Source organism: Crocuta crocuta, unplaced genomic scaffold (genome assembly GCF_008692635.1).
Source record: "Crocuta crocuta isolate KB4526 unplaced genomic scaffold, BGI_CrCroc_1.0 scaffold233, whole genome shotgun sequence".
In the NCBI taxonomy this organism is placed as follows: domain Eukaryota; kingdom Metazoa; phylum Chordata; class Mammalia; order Carnivora; family Hyaenidae; genus Crocuta; species Crocuta crocuta.
The window spans coordinates 9163789-9185304 of record NW_027529526.1 but is presented as its reverse complement, the minus strand read 5'-3'; the positions used below and the strand labels follow the sequence as shown (position 1 = coordinate 9185304).

The following is a 21516-nucleotide window of genomic DNA, read 5'->3' as shown; positions in this document are numbered from 1 at the left end:
GTAGCAATAGATTCTTATTATAGAAATATAAAAAGGCATCAAGAAAAAAATAAAAAGCACCTGTGGTTTTATCATTACCCAGAGATAACAATTATTAATAGTTTTACATACATTCCTCCAGAATTCGCCATGTCTACACATAGAAAATATACTTCTTTTAAAAAATACCCTACAAAACGGAATTCTACTGTATATACTGTTTTTAAATTCCTTTTTATTAATAATAAATTATGGACATTTTTCATGTTATTTTTCACTGCATAAGAACCCCTTTTAGGGCTATGTATATTTAATCAATCTCTTACTAAATGACATTCCAGTAGTTTCATTTCTTAGTGCTGCAGTGAATTGATGCAGAATGACACTGGGTTTAAGAACTCAGGCCCTGGAATCAGAAAGCCTAGGGTTAAAAGCTCAGCCCTAACACTTACTACACAATACAACCTTCAGGTATTTAAACCCATTGCAGAATGGAAGAAAAACACCATACCCACCTTAGAGGATTGTGGCTCAAACATGGAAAGAAATATCATTTGCAAAGAATACTCTTTGAGCTGCCTGCACCTTGCTCAAAGAGTACCGAGTCTTCTACTCAGGGCAGTGGAAGACATGGGGCTTGGTCTATGCTGGCTTTTTGAGCCCATACTGTAGAATCTGTGCTGGGAATTTCCTCTCCTTTTTGATCCTGCCCCACCTAGGCCACCCCGCATAGTAGTGACCCTGAGGGAGAGGTTGAAGAGGCTGGGAGGTAGGCATCATTATACTCACCAGGGCTGGTAAGGAGGGGATGGGTGATGCGCTGGAAGATTGGCCAGGCATGTTCAGGGCATTAAACTTGGGAACCACTGCAACACTGACCCTCCGGCGGGGCATGTTCTGTGGGAAGAGAAGTGACCAGGCCCACTGTCATGGAGGGAGCAGCATCCATGTTCGAACTTTCCAGTTCGAAAGGCCTGGAAAATGCCTACTAGTTCCTAATGTTGCAATTAACATTCACTGTATATTTTGGCTTTGGGTTGGTTATGGTGTTGGGGGTTGGTGTGGAGAGTGGCCAGAGTTGACCCAAGTTTTCTGTTAGTGGTGAGTGATTTCTCAACATGTTCTTATTTAAGATTATATCCTGAAGAAATGGAAAGGAAATGACCCCCAGTCTGGGTAACACCCTGATAGTGCATAAAAAGGATAGAAATACCAAGGTTTATTCATCATTTCATATTCCTTTGGGGGATGGTACAGTCAGGGAAACCATGAGCAAGAGAAGGTTGAAGGATGATCTAGCAAGTGTGGTAAGCTGAATTAGAGACCCTGTCCAGAGGTTCTCTGGCACCTGTAGATCCAAGCATAAATGACTTTCTGGGTGACTGTGGAAACTTCTGTTGTAATCCCCTTGGGAGCCCTGGTATTCCTTGAACATGCATACCTTTCCCAGTGTGAGGGACATGGACCGCGCTGTTCGAGGGACCCCATCTTCTGCAGCAAGAAGGAACAGAGAAGAGAACTCAGGTAAGTTTTCAGAGTAGGCTCCAGTAGAAAATGGATAGCCAGAAACTAAGCTGAGATATTAATTGGTCAGAACTCGCCCTCAAGGGATATCTTAAGAGCCTACGTGTTGGAAACACTGAATTTCACACCACCCTCTGAGACAATTATCTGTAGAGTGGGACTTTTCTAGACAGAATTTTTACCCTAATTCCTCTGCATTCATGAGAAGCCCATCTTGGACTTCTGATATCCACCTGACACCACTGCACAGTCTCTGGTAGTGAACTGGTAAATATGTGAAAAACCACTCATAGCAATACCAAGGCTTTTGGGTCATTTCTTCCTCATTAAGGGACGTGCAGTCAGGGAAATTATGAGCAAGGAAGGTGTGGTGTCAGTAAAGAATGGAAACTTGTTGACAAACTAGTTTTAATAAGTCATCTATAAAATAATTTGGAACAAAGGAAACCAGCATCTCAGATTTTCATATCCTTAGTACATACATTAAATGATATAATTTACATAAAATATTTTTCACCACATCTGGATAATACTGTCACCAGAAAACACCAATATGTGCAGAGAAAGGTTTTTGAAAGCTCAATTCAGTTTCAGTTTGACCAATATCATCTAGTTTGTATATCTGTTTATCCCTCATGTCCATGTATTTTAGGTGTGTCTCTTAAAAAGCACATAGCTAATTTTTCCCCGTTTTTCTCTTTACCTCACTTCATTGATTTTTTTTCCTTACCACCCCTCCCAGCCTGCACGTTGGTATAGAAGTTATGCATTTTAGTTCTAATCTTTAGTGTGCCCACTTAAATTTATAACATATTATGTGACTTTATTTATTTATTTACTTACTTACTTAAGAGAGAGAGGACATGAGTGTTGGAGAGGGACAGGAGAGAGAGAATCTTAAGCAGACTCCATGCACAGCACAGAGCCTGATGTGGGGATCAATCCCATGATCCTAGGATCATGACCTAAGCCAAAATCAAGAGTCAGATGCTTCACTGACTGAGCCACCCAGGCACCCTCATATTACATGACGTTAAAATTTTAAATTAATCATGATTTCTATTCTTTTCCTAATTAGACCTTAAAACAACAACTCCCTCAAATTTCAAATTATTGCTTTTCAGTAGTTTTGTTTCACTTTGTTTTTGTAGTCCCATATTATTATTATTATTGTTTTCTACATTGAATGCTTGTTTAGATTTACCCACATTCACAAATGTCTGATCACCGTTACTTCTTGCATCCTACTCCTTTCTTTTGGTCTCGATTTTATCCTTTCCTAAGCACACCGATTAGCTGTTCTTTTGGCAAGGGTCTGTAAGAGGTAAACTTTCTGAGTTGTCTCAAAATATCTTACCAGGCCTGTAAGATAGCATATAGTTTATCTGGCCCTGTTTTCTCTAGGTGGACAGTTATTTCTGTCAGCTCCTTGGAGACTTTTACTTCATTGTCTTTTGGTGTCTCCGTTGCTAGTCAGATTTATCCATCTTTTGTAAATCCTCTGTCTTCTCTCTCTGGTTAGTTTTAAAATTTTTACTTCATCGTCTATCTGTTTTTATCTCTTCTACTTTGAATTCACTGTGCTTTCTTAATCCAATGGTATGTGTCTTTCTTTAGTTCTGAAAAATTCTCAGATTCTGGAAAATCTTTTTGCATACTTTCTCCCATTCTCTTCTTGTGGATCTGATAATAAATATATTTGGAACTTTATCATTTTATACTCTGTATCCCATATTTTATAATATCTTTTAACATTTCTTTAGTATTTTTTAAAGGAGATAGAAGTTTATTAAATATACTACAAAGGAACCATGGGCAGGATAGCAGAGCAGAGGCTGTCTGCCTTCTTTCATATTTTTAAGTAACTTATCCCTCTGAACTGCATTTTGGGTAACTTTCTCAAATCTTTATTCAGTTAACTAATCTTTGTCCTCAACTGTGGCCAATCTGATTTAAATGTTGCACCAATAAACTTGGTTATGCTACCATAATAAACAACCCCCAAGTCTTAGTGGCTTATAACAATAAAGCTTTATTTATTTATGTCCATTTGCTTCAGAGTTGGCAGCAGGCTCCGCTGTGCATATCCTCACTGTGGATTCAGACTAATGGATCTTCTACTATTCTGAAACAGTGGTGGTTGTCATGTGAAGAAGAAGAAATATAGGACAAATTACACACTAGTTTCTTAAAGGCCTCAGCTCAAAGGTGACACATATCCTTCTGCTCACAATTTATTTGCCAGATCACATGCCATTCACCTAACATGGCATCACCTAACTTGGGAGAGGTGTGCCCGAAAGGAGAAGATCTGGCATCTCCACTATAGTAACCACCTCCACTGCAGTACCTACTATATCTAATCTACTGAGCTTTTAATTTCCATTCCTCATTTCCTAATTTCTAGGAGTGCTTTTTAAAATTTTTATTATTTTATTCTTTTCTTGATAATTGTAACTTATTCTCATGTTTCTGATTCATTTTTTGATGCCTCTAACAATTTTAAAAATATCTTTTAAAAATTATCAGATTGTTTTATTTTCTGCAATCCTTAGGATATAATACTGTTGTTTAGTGTGTCTGATGATTCTTGTTCAAGGTGGATGGTTTTCTTATGTGTTTTATAATTCTATACTGTAAAATTATCTTCAGTGAGGTTTCAGTGAGAGGAATCTTGTATGTCTTGGGTGAAGGGTGTGCATCTCCAGGGTGGCTTTATGTTTGTTTCTGACAGTGTCCCTACAGGAATCACTGTGATGTTCTTTTCAGATTCTTTGCATATTGCATCACAACTTCTGTCATGGCATACACTTTTCCTACGAGAAAGGAGAAAGTATTTTTTCCTACCACAGAATGAAACACACTTCCTACTACAGGTTGAAACAGACTTCCTTAATTTGTGTCTATGCTGTTTGGGGAGTGTTTTTTCTTGTTCAAGTTCTATCTAAAGATGCAGTTTTTGGAAAATTTTAATTTTCTATGGGAGTCTCATAGTCAACTCTGTCATGAGTGTCTAAGACTTCATCTCAGATTGCATTCAAGTGCAAAAGCCCAGCACTGAGATGATTGAAGCTGACTCTTGTACCCAAGGAAGCTGCAGTTTTCAGTTCTGTTTTCTTTTCTTGTATCTGAGTATTTCCACTTCTTTTCCTGTGGATTCAGCTATTCTTTTAGACTAATGTTTGCTTTATTTTATCCAGCAGAAATGTCTAAGCACTTGTGGTCAAGGAGGTTTCAAGTTTTTCAGTCAACCAAAATAGCAGAACCAGAAAACATTTTTTTTATATATTGAAGCATTCATATAAATTAATTAAATAGTAATCTTATAAGTAGGCAAAAGAAATAATTAGATGATTTACAAAAGTAGAAATACAAATGTCCAAAAAACATTTGAAAAGGTCAAAAATACAAATTCAGACTATGAGATGAGACATAATCTTGGACCATCAAAGTCAAAAATATTTTTAAAGGAAAGGACAAGAATGTCAATGGCACAATGAACTGAGCATTATTGTTACTCGTTACATGGAAATATCAATGGATTGTTTGAAAAGAGTTTGCTTGAAGAGCCTTATAAAGTCTTCTTTCCCCCAAGCTAGTATTTATACTTCCATAAATCCATCTTAAGGAAATAATTCAAAATGTAGATAATCACCATGTTTCATATTCAGAAAAAAATAACTGATGTTATTTTTTTAATGCATAGCACCTTTCTTTAAATCAGAGATATTTTTATTTCACTGTAGTATTCAGAGTCTCAGACATATACAAAGATTGCCAGTAGTCATGTAAAGGCTTAAAAGCAAATATTATTAGGGAATGGTCATAGAGTATCCAATAAACACACCTGTTAGGTGGATGCTGGCTCCTCTACCCCAGCCCAGGCTGAAAAACAATGGAGTGGGAACAAATGTCTGAAAAACACTTATTCACCATTTGAGACTCAGCTACCATCTCCCTTTATTTCTATATTTCAGTATCATGTGGGGGCACATCAAAGGTGCTCAGTAAATGTCTTTAGGATGAATGAATGTGTAACTGCTCATTCTATAAATCCTGGATAAAGCAGTTTACAGGAGACCTTGCACCTTCCAGGACAATAATGCAAGAACCCATATATTAGAATTTCTTTGGTGGCAACTTCCCCAACTCCCAACACTGACAGAGAGCAGTTTGCTATAAGCCCAGATGCTTGTGGGTCAGTAGTTTGCTGTCAAGATCGAAAGCAGACAGTCTGGAGCATGTGTATACTGCTTTTGGACTCTGGAAAGTGTCACTGATATTCCCCAGGAAACTTATGAAACCTCCTGTTTATAAAGGTTTCTCCATCTGTTATACTTTCCCTCCTCCTGCTCTTGGTAACCCGGATGTTTGCATTCCAAAGGGATTCCTGTCACTAAAAGGTTTGTTTTCTTCTGCTAGCCCCATCCTCATCAACCAGAGCCCAAACCCTGACAGCTCCCAAGCAGAGATCCTGGTCCAAGTCACTGTCCTCCTCGTCTTGGACTGCTGCCAGTGCTTTCTAAATTGTCTCTTTAGACATCAGTGTCTATATGCTCCTAATGTATTGCCTGCTCTGAAGTCAGAGAAATCTTCTAAAAATAGAATCTGACATTCCATAAACTCACCAGTGCCTCCTCATTGCCTTAAGGACAAAGGCCCAAATTATTAGCATGGCCTGGCATGTGGCCCTGGCCTACCAAGTCTTACCTTGAACCTGTCATCATCACACTCCAACCACATTTACCTCTTTTGTTTCGTGGTCTTTCCATCCCAGCCCTACATCTCTGCACATGCTGTTTCCTCTACCTGGAAGATATCTCCCCATCTTGCCTAGAGAACTACTATTTTTACTTTGAAACACTGACCAGATACTGTCCTTCTATAAAACTTTCCTTGATTCCTTCAAGCAGAAACACCTCTGTGCTCCTATAGCAATTGTGTAGAACATTTTTTAAAAAAAGACTATTTCTTTGAAATACTTGCCCATAAATATGCTATTTATCTCAATAGTGTCTCCTTTAGCCAGGCCCTCATGCCACCCCCACTGCCCAGACTCATCCCTTACCTGGACTATTGCAATAGCAGTTTTGTGGGTTTCCCTGTCTCTGGGTCTACCCCAGTAATGTAACTGCCACACTGTAATCAGAGGGAATGTTCTGAACTCCATAAGTGATCATGTCATTTCCCTGACTAATATCTTTGGTTGATCCCTATCGCTTTCTAGGATAAAGCTCAAATTCCTTTGTATGTGTTGGGCCCAAAGCACAAAAACTACAGGGTCTGAGGTCTGTCATTCTCATAAATTAGAGTGAACTCTCGCAGCCTGTGGGCTTCACATCAGTGGTCAACTGCTGTGGTTAATTGTGTCAGGAGTTGCTTTGGGACTCCTATTTTCTGGTTCCAGGCCTCTAGGCTCACTGGAGCAGCTGCTGTGAGGCCCCTATGGGCAGCACTGGACAGGGAAAATGAACCTTATTCAACTAGAAGCATGTCCTTGGGCTGTACTTATAGATGTGATCCTGGCCTAGAGCTATCAGGGACCCACACTGCAAGGCCAAGATGGGGCAAGAGCCCAGTTTCTTACCAGATGGGCCGCAGCTGCGGCTTGAATTCTGATTTGCAAGTTTTTTAAACTCCATGAGCTCTGCATGGTCCTTCTCATATGTCCTCTTCAGATTCTCCACATACTGCATCATTACCTCTGTTGCCTTTGACATGCGTTTTTCCTGCAGGGAAGGAGAGCATGAGCACACAAGGAAGTTGGAGGAAAGGCTTGTTGGCACTTGCTTTCTCTGAGCTAGGCTCTGGGCTGGGACAATCAAAAGGATACAGGGACCAATCTTAGATGTGACTCTGCCCTGTAAGATTTTGCTGTCTGTGACGTGAGCTGAGAGGAAGATTTAGGCACTTGCACTCAGGGAGGACAAGAACAAGCACAGCCACAATCCTAAGGAGATGAGAGGTGGAAAAGTCCTCTCTATGGAAAGAATGGGTCAGGGGGTCTTCCTGGAGGTAGAGTGAAGTGGATGTAGGGTGTGGGCAGCATCTGGGCATATAGACATAGGTAGGAGGGACAAAAAGATTCGGGCCAAGGGACTCCAAGAATAAAGGTTCAGAGGCAGGACATCAGGTACAGGGTTTGTACCTAGGTGAGGATCTATCCCTCAGACAGAAGTCTTTGCAGAGTGAAAAGGGTGCTATTACAAATTATGTTGGGCTCAGTTGGTAGAGTATGCAACTCTCGATCTCGAGATTGTGAGTTCAAGTTCCATGTTAGGGGTGGAGCCTACTTTAAAAAAAACTTAAAGAAATATGCTGGGACAGTAGGTACATGTCAGGATTGCCTGGAAAACAAGCAGAGTACAGGTCATCCTACTTACATAGAAATCTGCAAGCAATTGGGTTTGTTTTCAACAAGAAAGGGTAGTTAGGGCTGGGTTGTGAAGGATCTGGAATGCAAGACTAAGGAATTTGGGCTTTTTCTGAAGGAAAAGAGCCATCAAATGTCTTATGGTGAGGGAGTGACATAGCTCACCAGTGGAACCTAGACTGCGGGGGTGAGACTGGTGGCAGTGAATGCAACTAGGAAAGAGAGGACAAGTGCCAGGACCAGTCTGGTAGGACCAGAGTGAAAGATGAGGACCAACATGGAAGACATGCAAGTTAGGGGTGGGAAAGCCATGTGGAGAAGGCTGGGGACTGCCATTAGCAGCACATGGGCCAAGAACACGTTTGAGAGGGCTGTACAGAATGAGAAAGAGTTTCCCTTGCTTATCCTCCTCGGATCCCTCAGTGAGCCTAGCCCAGGGCCTGCTGGCCACAGCAGGACATACTCAGTGAGTATTCCCTGGAAAAGTTCCCTGAAGCCAGGAGCTGGGACCAGCCACTTCCCTTGAGCTCTCCCTTTGTTGCTTTCCCCAGCCAGAATAACTTCCTGAGTGAGCTGCTGAGTCAGGTGTCCTATCCCCGGAAGAACACAGGGGTGGGGCAGCCCACTGGCTTATCCTTCCTTCATTCTATAAGGACTGCTGTGGGCTCTATGCTAGGAACACCCTACTAATGCAACCAATGTATCAGGACAGGGGAGCATTGTCCTAGAAACAGTGTACTAGAAACTAGGTGCATTGCAAGTATTACAGTAACCCTATGTGGCAGATACTGTCATCATCCTCATTGGTTGGAGAAGTTGGAACACAGAGAGCTCAGTATCTGGCCTGAGATCACACAGTGAATCCTGGTGTAGCCAAGATAAGGCCTCAGGCAGTCGGATCCCACAACACCATCCTGGACCAGGGCAGTGCCCTATATGTGCTTTAGGACTTCAAAGTGGCTGAGAGGGAGCCAGATCTTGGCTTGCATTCCAGCTCTGCCATTCACTGGTGTTGTTACCTTTCTGAAGCCTCATATCTTCATTGGTGGGGAAAGGATATTTACAGGGTTATTGGGAGGCTTAAACGAAACAAAGAAGTTTTTCCTAAAGCATGTTTGCCAAATACTAGTTCCATGGGAGTTGAATAGATATTTTAGGAGGAAATAGGTATTTTATGGTTCTTCAGCCAAATACATTAGGGAAACACACAGGTAAAAATTAAACAGGCTTCTTCAGTATAGGCTTTCTTAAAGCCTTGATGGTACCAATACGTATTAGAAATATCCAAGAAAGGATGGTAGTATGCAGCAGTTCCCTTACTTACATGTTCACAGAAAGCTTTTACCAAGGAACAACTCAAGGGTTTAGTGGTCCACCAAAAATACTCTTAGTAAAACATAGTAATGTACAGATGTCTGGCACAGAGTAAGCCATTGATAACTGGTATCTATTATGGTCACTGCTTACAATATTGCTCTAGTTACTGTGGACAGAGCAGAGCTAGTCAGAGGGCTGGAAGCTGAAGAGGCTTACCTGGCGGACAGCCCCCACCATCTCAGCTCTGCTGGAAAGGCGGGCAGCCAAGCGGTGCAGGACCGCAATATCTTCCAGCAGTTTCTGGTAGGTCTCCCGGTGCTCACAGTGGTGCCATAGTGAAGCTGAGGACTGGGAAGTGAGAAGGAACATCACTTGGGGTCCTCACATACCAAGACTTGACTTGAGCTGTCACAATGAACCCTGTTCCCCATGCCGGCTGAAAGGAGTGGTCTCTGCAAGGCTAGGACTACACCTTCTTCTGGGGATTGGAGAATCCCAGTATAGATACTCTATATGTGGCTAGCCTGAAAGAAGGGAATCACATCCAGATCTCTAGTCCCCAAGATGCTCCCTTTGTCGTCCCAGGTCACCTAGACTTCTCCTGAGAAGCTGCTAAGAGTTCAGAGGCCTTACCCACAGCCCTGAGGTAAACAGGCCTTTAGCTCTCTGCCTCAGTTCCTCTCAGCTCTCTGAGAAAGACTCTATCTGGCTCAGAGCCTTGGCCTGATTTCTCATGTCAGAATACTCTACTTGGTGACTTAGAAAAGCAGGACGCCTGGCATAGCCCTAGTAGACAGTCCCTCCTCTAAGGATTCTCCCATCAGGCTCTATAATTACCGTAATGGAAGCTTTGAAGTTTTCCAGTTCCTTCTCTGTGTTCTCTTCAGTCAGGTTGCGTTCCCTTTCAGCCTGGTTAATTCTAGATTCCAGAGTGTAGCTGTCATTTCTAAAGGCCAAGGACAGTTGTACAAACACGTTCTGTTGGGAACAAGAGTGTGGGAGAAGCACTAGGAGGAGTTATTACAGGGAATAAAGTCACAGGTCTGTTTCTTGCACAAGCATATTACAGCAGCTCCTGGAACCAGTCACTAAAGCAGCCATGTATACGTGAAACTCTCCTTCACAGTAAACTGCACAAAAGAAATAGTAACCTGAGGTCCATGCTAGGTTCTTTCCAGGACCAGAAGACCAAACAGATTTTACTGAAAAATAAGAGAATAACACTTTGCTTTTTCCTGAATTTCAAGAAAATAATATCCTGTATTTATTTAGGTTTAGGTAAACTCAGCTGATTGTGTAAGCAATTTGGATAAATAGTAGGATTTATTGGATGTCCATTTTGGAAGTTTTGCATAGAGCCACTGTATTTAAAGAAACTGTATTTAAAATGTAAGACATGTTTACTTAAGGCAAACTTCAACCAGCATCTTGCCTAAGTTTTACAAATCCTATGTGGAAAGTAGCTTTAAGAAGGTGCCAGGAGATTAAATAAGGCCAGGTATGATTCTGTTAGGAAAAGTGTTCTGGAACAAATATTTCATGCCAAAAATGCAGGATGCATGAATGAAACTTTGCAAGGTGCTTTGAGCAAACACAAAATTCCTGTATAATAGGAAACTACTGAGGAGGAGAAATAGACAGATGGACTATACAGGAAGCCATGGCCTTCATTTGCCCTGAGTCAAGAGATAGCAGATTTATACCCTTGGGGTAAGCTAACTCTGTCTGAGCTTCTGAAGTTCATATGATATGGCCCATGGTGGGTAGACATCTCCATACAGAGAATTGAAGGCCTTGAACTGACCCAATGACAACAACGATGGCACTATTGAAAGCTACTCCTCATTGGGCATCTACTATATGCTAGCACTGCTGTGAGTTCTGCATACCTTGGCTCATTTAGCACCACAAAAAGCCTTTGCAATAGGAACTGTTATGTCCATTCAATGGGTAAAGAGACTGAGACCAGAGAGGTCATTAACTTGTTCAAGGTGACACAAGTAATAGAGCTAGGATTCAACCTTAGACTATTTGATTTCAAAACCTGTGCTACTTTCACCATACTGAGCACTGATTGTGTCAGCATACATCTGAGTACAGAAGTCAGCCATTAAACAAACCACCCACAGCCTGTCTTCACCAATGTCAGTGGGTGGGGATTCTCTGTGCAACCCAAACCTCAGTCCAGTCATGCTTAATGTTTAGTTTTCTATACCTGGGTTTTCCCCCTTCATTGAAGTGTGATATAAAGAGTCCTGAATTCAGTTGGAATATTTGGGTGCCAGTGTTAGTTCTACTAAGTGCTGGGTCTGGGGCCTTGGGTAAGTTATTTCATCACTTGATTTCCTCCTTTCTTCTAATTCCTGCTCTATCTGTTACTCTGAGCTGACTGGAGGATAGGCTGAAAGGATGGATAGGAGTGTGTGATGAACAATGTCTGTGTGCAAGGTAATTGCTAGTATCTATGGCAGATATTTCACATTGTCTGTCTTCCTCTGCTTATCCAGCCCACTGGGTCTCAGGAAGGGTGTGTTCATTTTCTTATTATCAGTGGCAAACCATTCTATAAATACTATAAAACCTATCCTCCTAACCTGTGAGTGTAGAGATTCTGGAGTCACCCATGTTTTTGCTCCCTTCCATCTGTTCCAATGTAATTGTCTTGGAAACTAGTGCTGGCATCAGAGGTCCCCACCACCTCACCTGGGATGTGCTCTCTTTTTCCATTTACCCCTTCCTCACAATGAAATGCAGACAAATTCCTCTCAGCTCACTCATCAACCCACTGGGATAGCATATCTACAGAGACAAGGAAGTCCCAAGGGGAGTAATGGAAGAATCGGGGAAGGCTGGAGAGCTGACAGCACAGCCTCCCACCATGGCTGGGCAAGTTTCCTTATGTCTAGAATCCTCACAAGGGAAATGCCTTATTCCTCTGGACCAAAGTTTAAAACTTGAAATCTGACTATCTGTTAATAATTTTGAAATAAATTTGACTCTGTTCTGCCACCTCCCAGCTAACTTTGTGTATCTAAGTAATACTTAAAAAAATTTTTTTAAATGTTTTATTTATTTCTGAGAGAGAGAGAAAGAGAGACAGTGTGAGCAGGGGAGGGTCAGAGAGAGACGGAGACACAGAATCTGAAGCAGGCCCCAGGCTCTGAGCTGTCAGCACAGAGCCCGATGTGGGGCTCGAACCCACGAACTGTGAGATCATGACCTGAGCCGAAGTCGGATGCTTAACCGACTGAGCCACCCAGGTGCCCCATCTAAGTCATACTTTTAAAGAACATAAACCATCCTTGAAGAAATGTGGAATTTCCAGGTACATTCTTATCTCTGACCAAATTTGCCAAAATATTCCCTACTTGGGGTGGGAGTCTCAGCAGTTCAGTAGGGCTGATTTCAATGTCCGTATTACCCGACAGTCATGCATTCTCATTTTTGTGTCAAATTGTCAGGGGCAGGGGCTACAGAAGGGAATGTTTCAATAAATCCCATCAAGCCCTGACACTAAATTTCATAAAGCACTGGAATCACTTACCTCAACTTCCTTTTCAGTGAGCGGAGGGGCACTGTGAAAAAGAAAAGACATGCAAATGAACTATGTCCAACCTATGAAATAAACCAAAAGTGACTTTGAACAACCAGCAGACTATGTATTTCCAGAAATGAAGTAAGAAGAATTGGTGAGATGGGAAAGATGCAGGGTACCCTTTGTTTGAGGTTTATAGTGATGAGATATTTCCTAGACATTGACTTCTACAGCGATGTGGTGGAAAATATTAGATCCTGGGATCAGTCTTCCAATAGCACCTCAACTGTCTGTGACTTTGGAAAAGTTATTTAAGCTTGCTCATTTGTAAAATGGGAATAATATCTACTTTGCAGGCGTATTCTAAGGAATAAATGTATATACATACATAATGTATGTATGTGTGTATAAATGTATGTGTGTATATATTCACATATGTATGGCATCCACACATGTATATGTATAAATGTATATATGTGTGTATGTGTACATGTTTGTATATACATGATATCCACACTGAGTAGGCACTCAGGAGATTTAGCTATTCTTATGACTAACTCACAGACTTGTGAGGACTTGGTAAGAAAATACATGTGCTATGTACTTTATAAACTGTACACATCTGAATAGCCTTTATAATTTTGGGGTTGCTGCTCAGGTGTGCAAAGCCTGACCCTCCTCCTGCCTCTGAGGGTTGTGACGAGAGTGCAGGTGGGCCAGAGAATACAAGGTAAGAAAGAGTGGCCAGAGTTCCTCTCTATAGTGAGAACCTCCTCTGATGAGTGGGATTAGAGACCAGGCAAGAAAGTCCCAGCCAGCACAGCACAGAGGTGTCTTTCTGCGAGGTTTCTCTTCGTGTGGGGTTCCCACAGTTAGCCATCCTTTTATCTGCACACTCACTCTGCTGCTGCTTCTCTTGCTGGTGACTAAGCTAGTCCTGTTCTGAAACTCAGACAATGTAAATAATGCACGGGCCCTTTCCTGTGCTGGGCTGGGAGCACTGGGAGGGGTCCTACCAGCATCACAAGACTTGGCAGCAGAGCATGCCATCGATAAGATTCTCAGGAAACACAGCTTCCTCCCTTTGACGTGTGTGGAAGGACCCCAAGAGCAAAGGTAGGGGTCAGTTATCTCTGCAAGGGGCTGGTTCTCACCCCTGACAAAGGACTGTGAGAGACTTCCTGTGAGGATGAGGCAACAAGACCCCATGGCCATCAAGTCAGCAGAGTACAGAACATGGGACAAACAACTACAAAGATGTTTGATGCTTACAATGCTTGTCACAACCCCACCCATCAAGTCCTTTCCTCTGTGGGCCAGCCAACATAATCTTGATTGTCATATAGAGCACATATTGCTAAACAAATTTATCAAAACTCACTGAGCTTGCCTTTGACTCCTGGCTTTATTTGGATAGTTTGTGAAATATACGTATTTTCATTATTAACCAAACTCATCTATTTTGATAATTTACTTTCTGCTTTTTTGCTATAGAACACAATTTTTTTTTAAATATATAAAGCCCTGAGGACTCATGGAGGTGTGATTCAAATTTAAGAAGCCACAAGACACGACCAGCCCCTCATGCAGAGAGCTGTCTGCTAGGGGACAGAACATTGGGCCTCCAAAGAAGACAAAGCCCAGCAAGTGACATACAAGGAGACTATCTGGGGGTGGCATTGCCTACCTCAGAATTCAAACTCCCTTTATAGACCTTAGAATAAAATAAAGGTTTTCTGTGAATCAGTCCCTACCAGACTTTCCTCTTCTCATTTTCTAGACCCATTGGCCATCTATTCCTCAGACACACTTCATTGTGGCCCCAGGGGCCCCAGCATTTACTATTCTTACCTTTTTCTCCCCCCTGTCTTTTATAATAGCTTTATTGAAATATAATCCATCTATCACAAAATTTACCCTTTCAAAATTTAAAATTCAGTACTTCTTAATATATTCATAGAATTGAATTATACAGCCATCAATCACTATAGTCAACTTTGGAACTTCTTCATCCTTCCAAAAAGAAACCATGTACCCATTTGTAATCAACTCTCTGTCTTTACCAACCCCCATTCCCACCCCCACTAATTAGTAGGCAATTACTAATCTACTTACTCTATGGATTTCCCTATTCTGGAAATTTCATATAAATGGAATCATACAACATGTGGCTTTTTATGACTGGCTTCTTTCACTCAGCTTAATATTTTCAAGGTTCATCCGCATGATAACATATATCAGTACTTCACTTTCATGGCTGAATAATATACCATTGTATGGATATATCACATTTTATTTATTTATTCATCAGTCACTGGACATTTGGGTTATTTCCACTTTCAGAGTATCATGAAAATGCTATTATTGAACATTTGTAAGTTTTTGTGTAGATGCATATTTTTATTTCTTTTTGTTATATACCCAGGAGTGGAATTGCTAGGCCATATGGTAACACCATATTTAACTTTTTAAAGAACTGCCAAACTGTTATTCCAAAGGGGCTGCACCATTTTACTAAGGACTCTAATTTCTTCATGTCCTCACTAACACTTGTTATTGTCCATCTTTTTTATTATAGGCATTCTAGTAGATGTGAAATGAGATCTCATTAATTTTTTGATTTTCATTTCCCTAATCTTCCCTAAAGATTAGTGACATTGAGTATCTTTCCATGCACTTATTCTTTGAAGATATGTCTACTTAAATCCTTTGCCTTTTTTAAAAAAAAATAGTATCTTTTAGGGGCACCTGGGTGGCTCAGTTGGTTAAGTGTCTGACTTCAGCTCAGGTCATGATCTCACGGTTCTTGAGCTTAAGCCCTGAATCAGGCTCTGTGCTGACAGCCCAGACCCTGGAGCCTGCTTCATATTCTGTGTCTCTCCTCCTTGTCCTCCCCTGCTCACTCTCTGTCTTGTCTCTCTGTCTCTCAAAAAAAAAAAAACATTAAAAAATGGTTATCTTTTTTTGAGTTATTAGAGTTCTTTCCTTTTTTAATGTGTTTTTTTTTTTAACTCCTGAAGAGAGAGACAGAGAGGCAGAGAGACAGAGAAACAGAGAGACAGCGTGAGCAGGGGAGGGTCAGAGAGAAAGGGAGACACAGAATCTAAAGCAGGCTCCAGGCTCTGAGCTAGCTGTCAGCACAGAGCCCGACGCGGGGCTCAAACCCATGAACTGTGAGATCATGACCTGAGCCGAAGTCGGATGCTTAACCGACTGAGCCACCCAGGTGCCCCTAGAGTTCTTTATATATTCTGTAAACAAATCTCTTATGAAATACATGATTTCCAAATATTTTCTCACATTCTATGGGTTGTCTTTTCACTTTCTTAATGATATTATTTGCATCATAAAAGTTTTTAATTTTGATGAAATACTATTCATCTATTTTTTCTCTTATGCTTGTGCTTTTAGTGTCATATGTAAGAAACCATGGACTAACCAATGTATTCAAGATTTATTCTTATGTTTTTTTCTAATTGTTTGATAGCATTAGCTTTTACATTTTGGCCTATGGTTCATTTTGAGCTAATTTTTCTGTATTGTGTGAGGTTAAAGTTATTTTAACTTTACTCTTTTGCATGTGGCTATCCTGTCATCCCAGCACCGTTTGTTGAAATCACTGTGCTTTTTGTCTAGAATGTCTTCACCAAAATCTTTGCATGGATGCCTTCATTTTGTCATCTACCTGTCTCAGATTAATGATTACTTTATCATAGGGGCCTTCCTTGACTCTCTATTCAATGTTCTATTCCTTTGTCATTCTCTGTATGTGCCTATGTCATGGTCTTCTTAGCAGATAGCTTCTTAGCTTCTTCAGATAGCTTTGCTATCTGAAATCATTTGTTTAGTTACTTAAATATTATTTCTCTCCCCACCTAGGATGTAAGTGCCATGAGAACAAGGACTGTGTCTGCTTATTCTCCATTCTAATGTCTGGCATAAAACAGGCAATGAGTGTTTATCACTTAAATTCCTGTTTATTGCTGTTTATTCCTGTTTATTGCTCCTACTGGTTTTTGACCCAATAACATGTCCTTTTCACACTTTTGTTAATCAGTCATCGACCATGTCCCTAATTTGTGTTTGGGACCTGTTTTTTCTACTGAATTCATTCAACGTGCTGACTCCATGAGCTCCTTCTTGCTATGGTCCAGTTGCAATTCACATAGCCCACATAGATCATGAAACTAACTCCTTCATATTAAAACTCAAGTGTAATTTCCCCATTTTTCTTCTGGAGGAATGATTCTTAAAATTCTGGCTTCCTTCTCTTGGGTAATGTCTTACATGACTGTTTGTCCATCTAGCCCAAGCTCCAAACCAGGGGTAGAGAATTCTGGGCCCATCCAGTGGCCCAAGTTGCAAACAGTCTCTACTAAGGCCAGGAGCAGGGAGCCTGATTTGGTGGATGGAGCAGGAAGTTCGGAATCTGAGACATTGGCCACACGTTCAGAAGCTGATCTTATTCACTGAAAATAAGGTTGAATTATTCTAAGAATAATGGTTGGTAGCTAGTAGCTGTTGACTTACTCAAGGAAAATAGAACTGTTCAGTCTCCCTCTCCTGGGGAGGCTGGGGGAATTTAATTAGCTGGAGGTGTGATCTAATGATATTAATTATCTTCAACTTTACTGAGGAAAAAGAAGCCAAGTTCCAGCCTTGTTCACTACAGACAAGAGTATCAATTATTGTTTTAGTAATTGTGACAGGCCCGTAGTATAGATGGAAAGGCATTAGGTCTGCTATTAGCCCACGCTGAGTTCATTTCCTGACTCTGTCACTTGCTAGCATGTTGCTTTGCCTCTTTTCCTTCACTGAAGATAAACAAAATCTTCCTTTTCTGCTTCACTAGGTTGGCATAAACAACAAATGATACACAGCATGTAAACATACTCTATAACCTGCAGTGCACTCAGAGTGCTTCTCCTTTAGTTTCCTGCCTCTGGACAGCCCCTCTCTGCCTTCCATGAGATGAAATGGCCCAAGCCACACCCTCCTCCAGCTGTGGATGCAGCCTGCTTCTGACTTGTTTCTGGCACTGTTCCTGATGCTGGTTTAGTTGCTAGGTCCCTCCGAGTATTATCCTGATGACTCTCTTTTAGTTAATGATGGTTTGCAGTTTGAACACATCACACCCCTGGGCAAAACTTGTTTTTCCTTCATATTTACCCCCAAATCAGGGAGTTCTGTTATGTCTGAATGTTCCTCCTAATGGCCTTTCCTCCCAGTGCACTCCCACAACAGTTTAGTCTCCAGGTTGCATGGGCTTGGCAGGATGCATCAATTGCAGGCACCCACCCAATTCCTATTGCTTAGTGCTTCCCTCTCTTCTCTCCTTCATACTCCAAACTGTTTTTCTTATTTTTCAAAATAGGGTTATTCTTTAATACTATGATTATACTACATAATATGTATTTATGTAATTTTAATTTTTATTTTTTTATAGTTTATTGTCAAGTTGGTTTCCATATAACACCCAATGCTCATCCCAACAAATGCCCTCGTTTTTCAATCTAGTTATCAAGAGTGTGTCAGGCGCTGACATGGCTTTAGGTCCCTGCTTGCACACTGTCTCTTTTAGCTAGCGCAGCACCCTACCAATGGCAGATCACTTATGACCTCTATTGTATAAGTGAGGAGGTTGAGGCTTGGTAAGTGAAGTCACTTTCTCCCCACATGTGGAAGAAACTGGTAGTTTCCCAAGCAATCCTTGTGTGACTCCAAATGTTCTACATCTCTATCTATACAGATATCAGACCTAGAACCTTTGAGTTATGGGTAAGTGGTAGATCTTGAATTGAAACTATGTCTCCTGGGGGCGCCTGGGTGGCTTAGTTGGTTAAGCATCTGACTTCAGCTCAGGTCATGATCTCACAGTTCATGGGTTCGAGCCCCACGTCGGGCTCTGTGCTGACAGCTAGCTCAGAGCCTGGAGTCTGCTTCAGATTCTGTATCTCCCTCTCTCTCTGACCCTCCCCTGCTCACACTGCCTCTCTCTCTGAGAAATAAATAAAACATTAAAAAAAAAAAAAAGAAACTGTCTCCTGACTCAAAGTCCACTACCCTCTGCTGCCATTAGCCTATGAAACCCACCTGCTCTTTGAGTTGGAACCACCTTACATGGCTTTTTATTATTATTATTATTTTTTTTTACAAATAGTTTATTGTCAAATTAGTTTCCACATAACACCCAGTGCTCATCCCCACAAGTGCATGGCTTTTTATTATTATTTTTATTTTGGATGAATTAGACCTGTCTAGACCATTAGACTTTGACCTTTCTGGGGTCAAAAAATCAAGGCAGGTGCTCCACTGTGTCCTATCAAGAGTCTAACACAGGGCCTACGCAATACAGGGTCTTATGCAACTCATGCCCTGATTTTACCTTCCAGGGAGAGACCTGTGGACCCGCAGTTTGCGCAGCAGCATGTCAGAAATATTGGGCATGACATCCAAGCCACTTTTTGACTCTTCTTCCTCAATACCCGAGGAGAGTTCAGAAGGGAGCCCTGGGGAAAAAAAAAAGTGCTTAACTTATAAAATGTCTGAAATCACAGTAGCACTGTTGGCAACTTGCTTCTGTTGTAAGAACCTAGTTATATGGCAAGGGCTTTATAATTGTAATTTTATTTGCACAATGGACCAATGAACTAGTATTTAATCATCTCATTTTACAGGTAGGTAAGCCAAGACTCAGCAAGGTTACTAATTAATGTCACAAAACTAGTAAATGGCTTAATCAGATTTTAAACCAATTTCATCTGCTTTAAATTCTAGTTCTTCCCATTGCTCCCCACAGTACCAAGCAGGCTCTCATGTCTGGGTTTCAAGGTTGGTTTCTAGCAACTTGAAGCTGGTTGTTCTTTGCTATAATGTTTGGAAAAGTCCCCTCTCTTTGGCAGGCTTCTCAGGAGGTTTGTTGCCCAATTATTCTTCCTCAAGTGAACTCAATGGTTCACTTGCTTGTGTCCCACCTAGAAATGGTTCCATATACCCATAGACAGAAATAGAAACAGGGTTTTTCCAGGGCAAAGTCACTAGATCTTTTACAGATCTCAGAAATTGGTGCCTTCTAGTCAACAGAACCAATGAACAAACTTTTGTTATCTCATAAAACTATCCTGGGGCTGTGCTTTGAAAGCAGAAAAAACAAACCAAGTATTCTCTTTCCCATAAATCTTTTTCCTGTTTGAAGGCAGCTTTTGTACCTCTCTAAAGCTTTCCTTCTCCAAACTCTAGCCTTGTTTCCCAGCTGCTCATTGTGACACACTGTGCACCAAGTCTCCTAGATATCATCCCCTGCCCACACACATTCTGGTTGTTGCTGTAGCAGAGGCCCAGATGTGTCCTAACAAGCTCTTAGCTCAGGAAGATATTGGCAAATGCCCCTGGCATTGACATTTGTTATTCATGCAGCATAGAGTCATTATGCCTTATTATGGGCTCACAGTACATTTAGGAATAAAAGCCTCAAATCTTTTACTAGAGCTCTATCAGGAATCTTCATCCCATACAATGGTTACTTTCTATTTGCATGCAGGACTTTATAGTTATCCATGTTCTACCATCTCTCATGGGTTTTGATGCAGTAGATTTCCAACCTGCTTGGTCATTTTCCAGAATTGTAGGCCAGGCTAGAGATCAGGACTATAGGCATACTTGTGGTAGCCATCTAAATGGAGCTAAAATTGGGAGTCATGTGAATTAGAAATTTCTCCAGGGGAGACCATGCAGAGAGAAAAGGAGTTATAGTTTGGCTCAAGTTAAATAATATTTAAGTGTTTTGAGTTTTCCAATAACAGAACAGTGTTCAGGAGTTTCCAGACACTCAAGGTATCCCAGCAATGTCTGGTGGGCTTTCTGTCATAAATGAGGTAGTTAGTGATCCTTCTTTGGATAAAAGATTAGACTAGATGTTCTTTTAGTAACCTGTCATCTCTTGGGCTCTGTTCTGGCAGTTATTGCTTTCTGACATTTCCATGTAACAGATGGTAAACTCTAGGATGCCTTTGGCCTCACTGTACCTTGATGTATTCACTGCATGAATAACAAATGTCTGCCCCCAGCAGAGAAATAATTAAGCACTGGACTCCTGAGATATCTATATGATTGAGTGCATCATACAAGATCTAATAATTAAGTGGAAGCCATACCAGGGGCTTTTACCTAGAGAAGTCACCTAGGTTGAGCCTCCCCTCCCCCACCAAAAAAAAGTAACTAGGAAAGCCTTCGAGCCCTGCTAAGATGACTGTCTGAAGGGTGATCCCAGAGCTGGTGGATCCTAGAACCAGCCACCCTCCTACTGAACTCAACAAAAGTGACAATAACAAAAAATTTTAACACCCAACTATAAATATACCACCAATTCTCAAATATATGAAAACATAATAATCCTTAAAAATAATGTTTGAGCAAACAAAACTTACTAGGAATAAATGTAGAGCTCCCGCCCTTGATAGCCCTTTTTTCTTCCCTCAAAGAATCATTACTGAGAGGAAGATGTAAGAGGAAAAATTCTGAGAGTGTAATACCACAGAATGAGAAGGGAAGTGGACTGAGGGGGCTGAGTAGGCAGCCTCCAGAGGAGAGTCTGAAAGTTTCTTCAGAGTGGAAGGATCTCCATACCACTGCAACAATACTCCACCAAGAGAAAATCTGCCTGTGCTGCTATTTGCTTTTCTTACTGAGTAGGAAGGGAGAGGAAAGGCAGAATGATTGCACAGCATTCTACCAGAGCTGATTATCTCAAACAATATGGAGGGATTTACCAGAAAGTAAGACAAAAGAA

At 41.1% G+C, this 21516-nt stretch overlaps 1 protein-coding gene and 1 long non-coding RNA gene across 5 annotated transcripts in view; one reads left to right on the top strand and one right to left on the bottom strand.

Moving 5' to 3' along the window:
* Window positions 1-14434, top strand: part of LOC144229183 (uncharacterized) — a 75767-nt gene extending 61333 nt beyond the window's left edge. Inside the window, exons 4-5 of one of the 2 annotated variants that reach the window (XR_013334372.1) lie at window positions 12755-12869; window positions 14223-14434. This is a non-coding gene — a long non-coding RNA (uncharacterized LOC144229183). Of the gene's footprint in view, window positions 1-1429; window positions 1498-12754; window positions 12870-14222 lie in introns of those variants that run through there. The other variant, XR_013334373.1, reaches the window with a different exon arrangement.
* Window positions 1-21516, bottom strand: part of IRAG1 (inositol 1,4,5-triphosphate receptor associated 1) — an 80199-nt gene that overhangs the window by 19882 nt on the left and 38801 nt on the right. For all 3 annotated transcript variants that reach the window (XM_077761201.1, XM_077761200.1, XM_077761202.1), the window contains 7 exons: window positions 19114-19237; window positions 12738-12768; window positions 10031-10171; window positions 9410-9541; window positions 7091-7232; window positions 1421-1470; window positions 769-876 (listed from right to left, as the gene is read on the bottom strand). In XM_077761201.1, the coding sequence (XP_077617327.1) occupies window positions 769-876; window positions 1421-1470; window positions 7091-7232; window positions 9410-9541; window positions 10031-10171; window positions 12738-12768; window positions 19114-19237 (728 nt within the window). The remainder of the gene's footprint in view (window positions 1-768; window positions 877-1420; window positions 1471-7090; window positions 7233-9409; window positions 9542-10030; window positions 10172-12737; window positions 12769-19113; window positions 19238-21516) is intronic.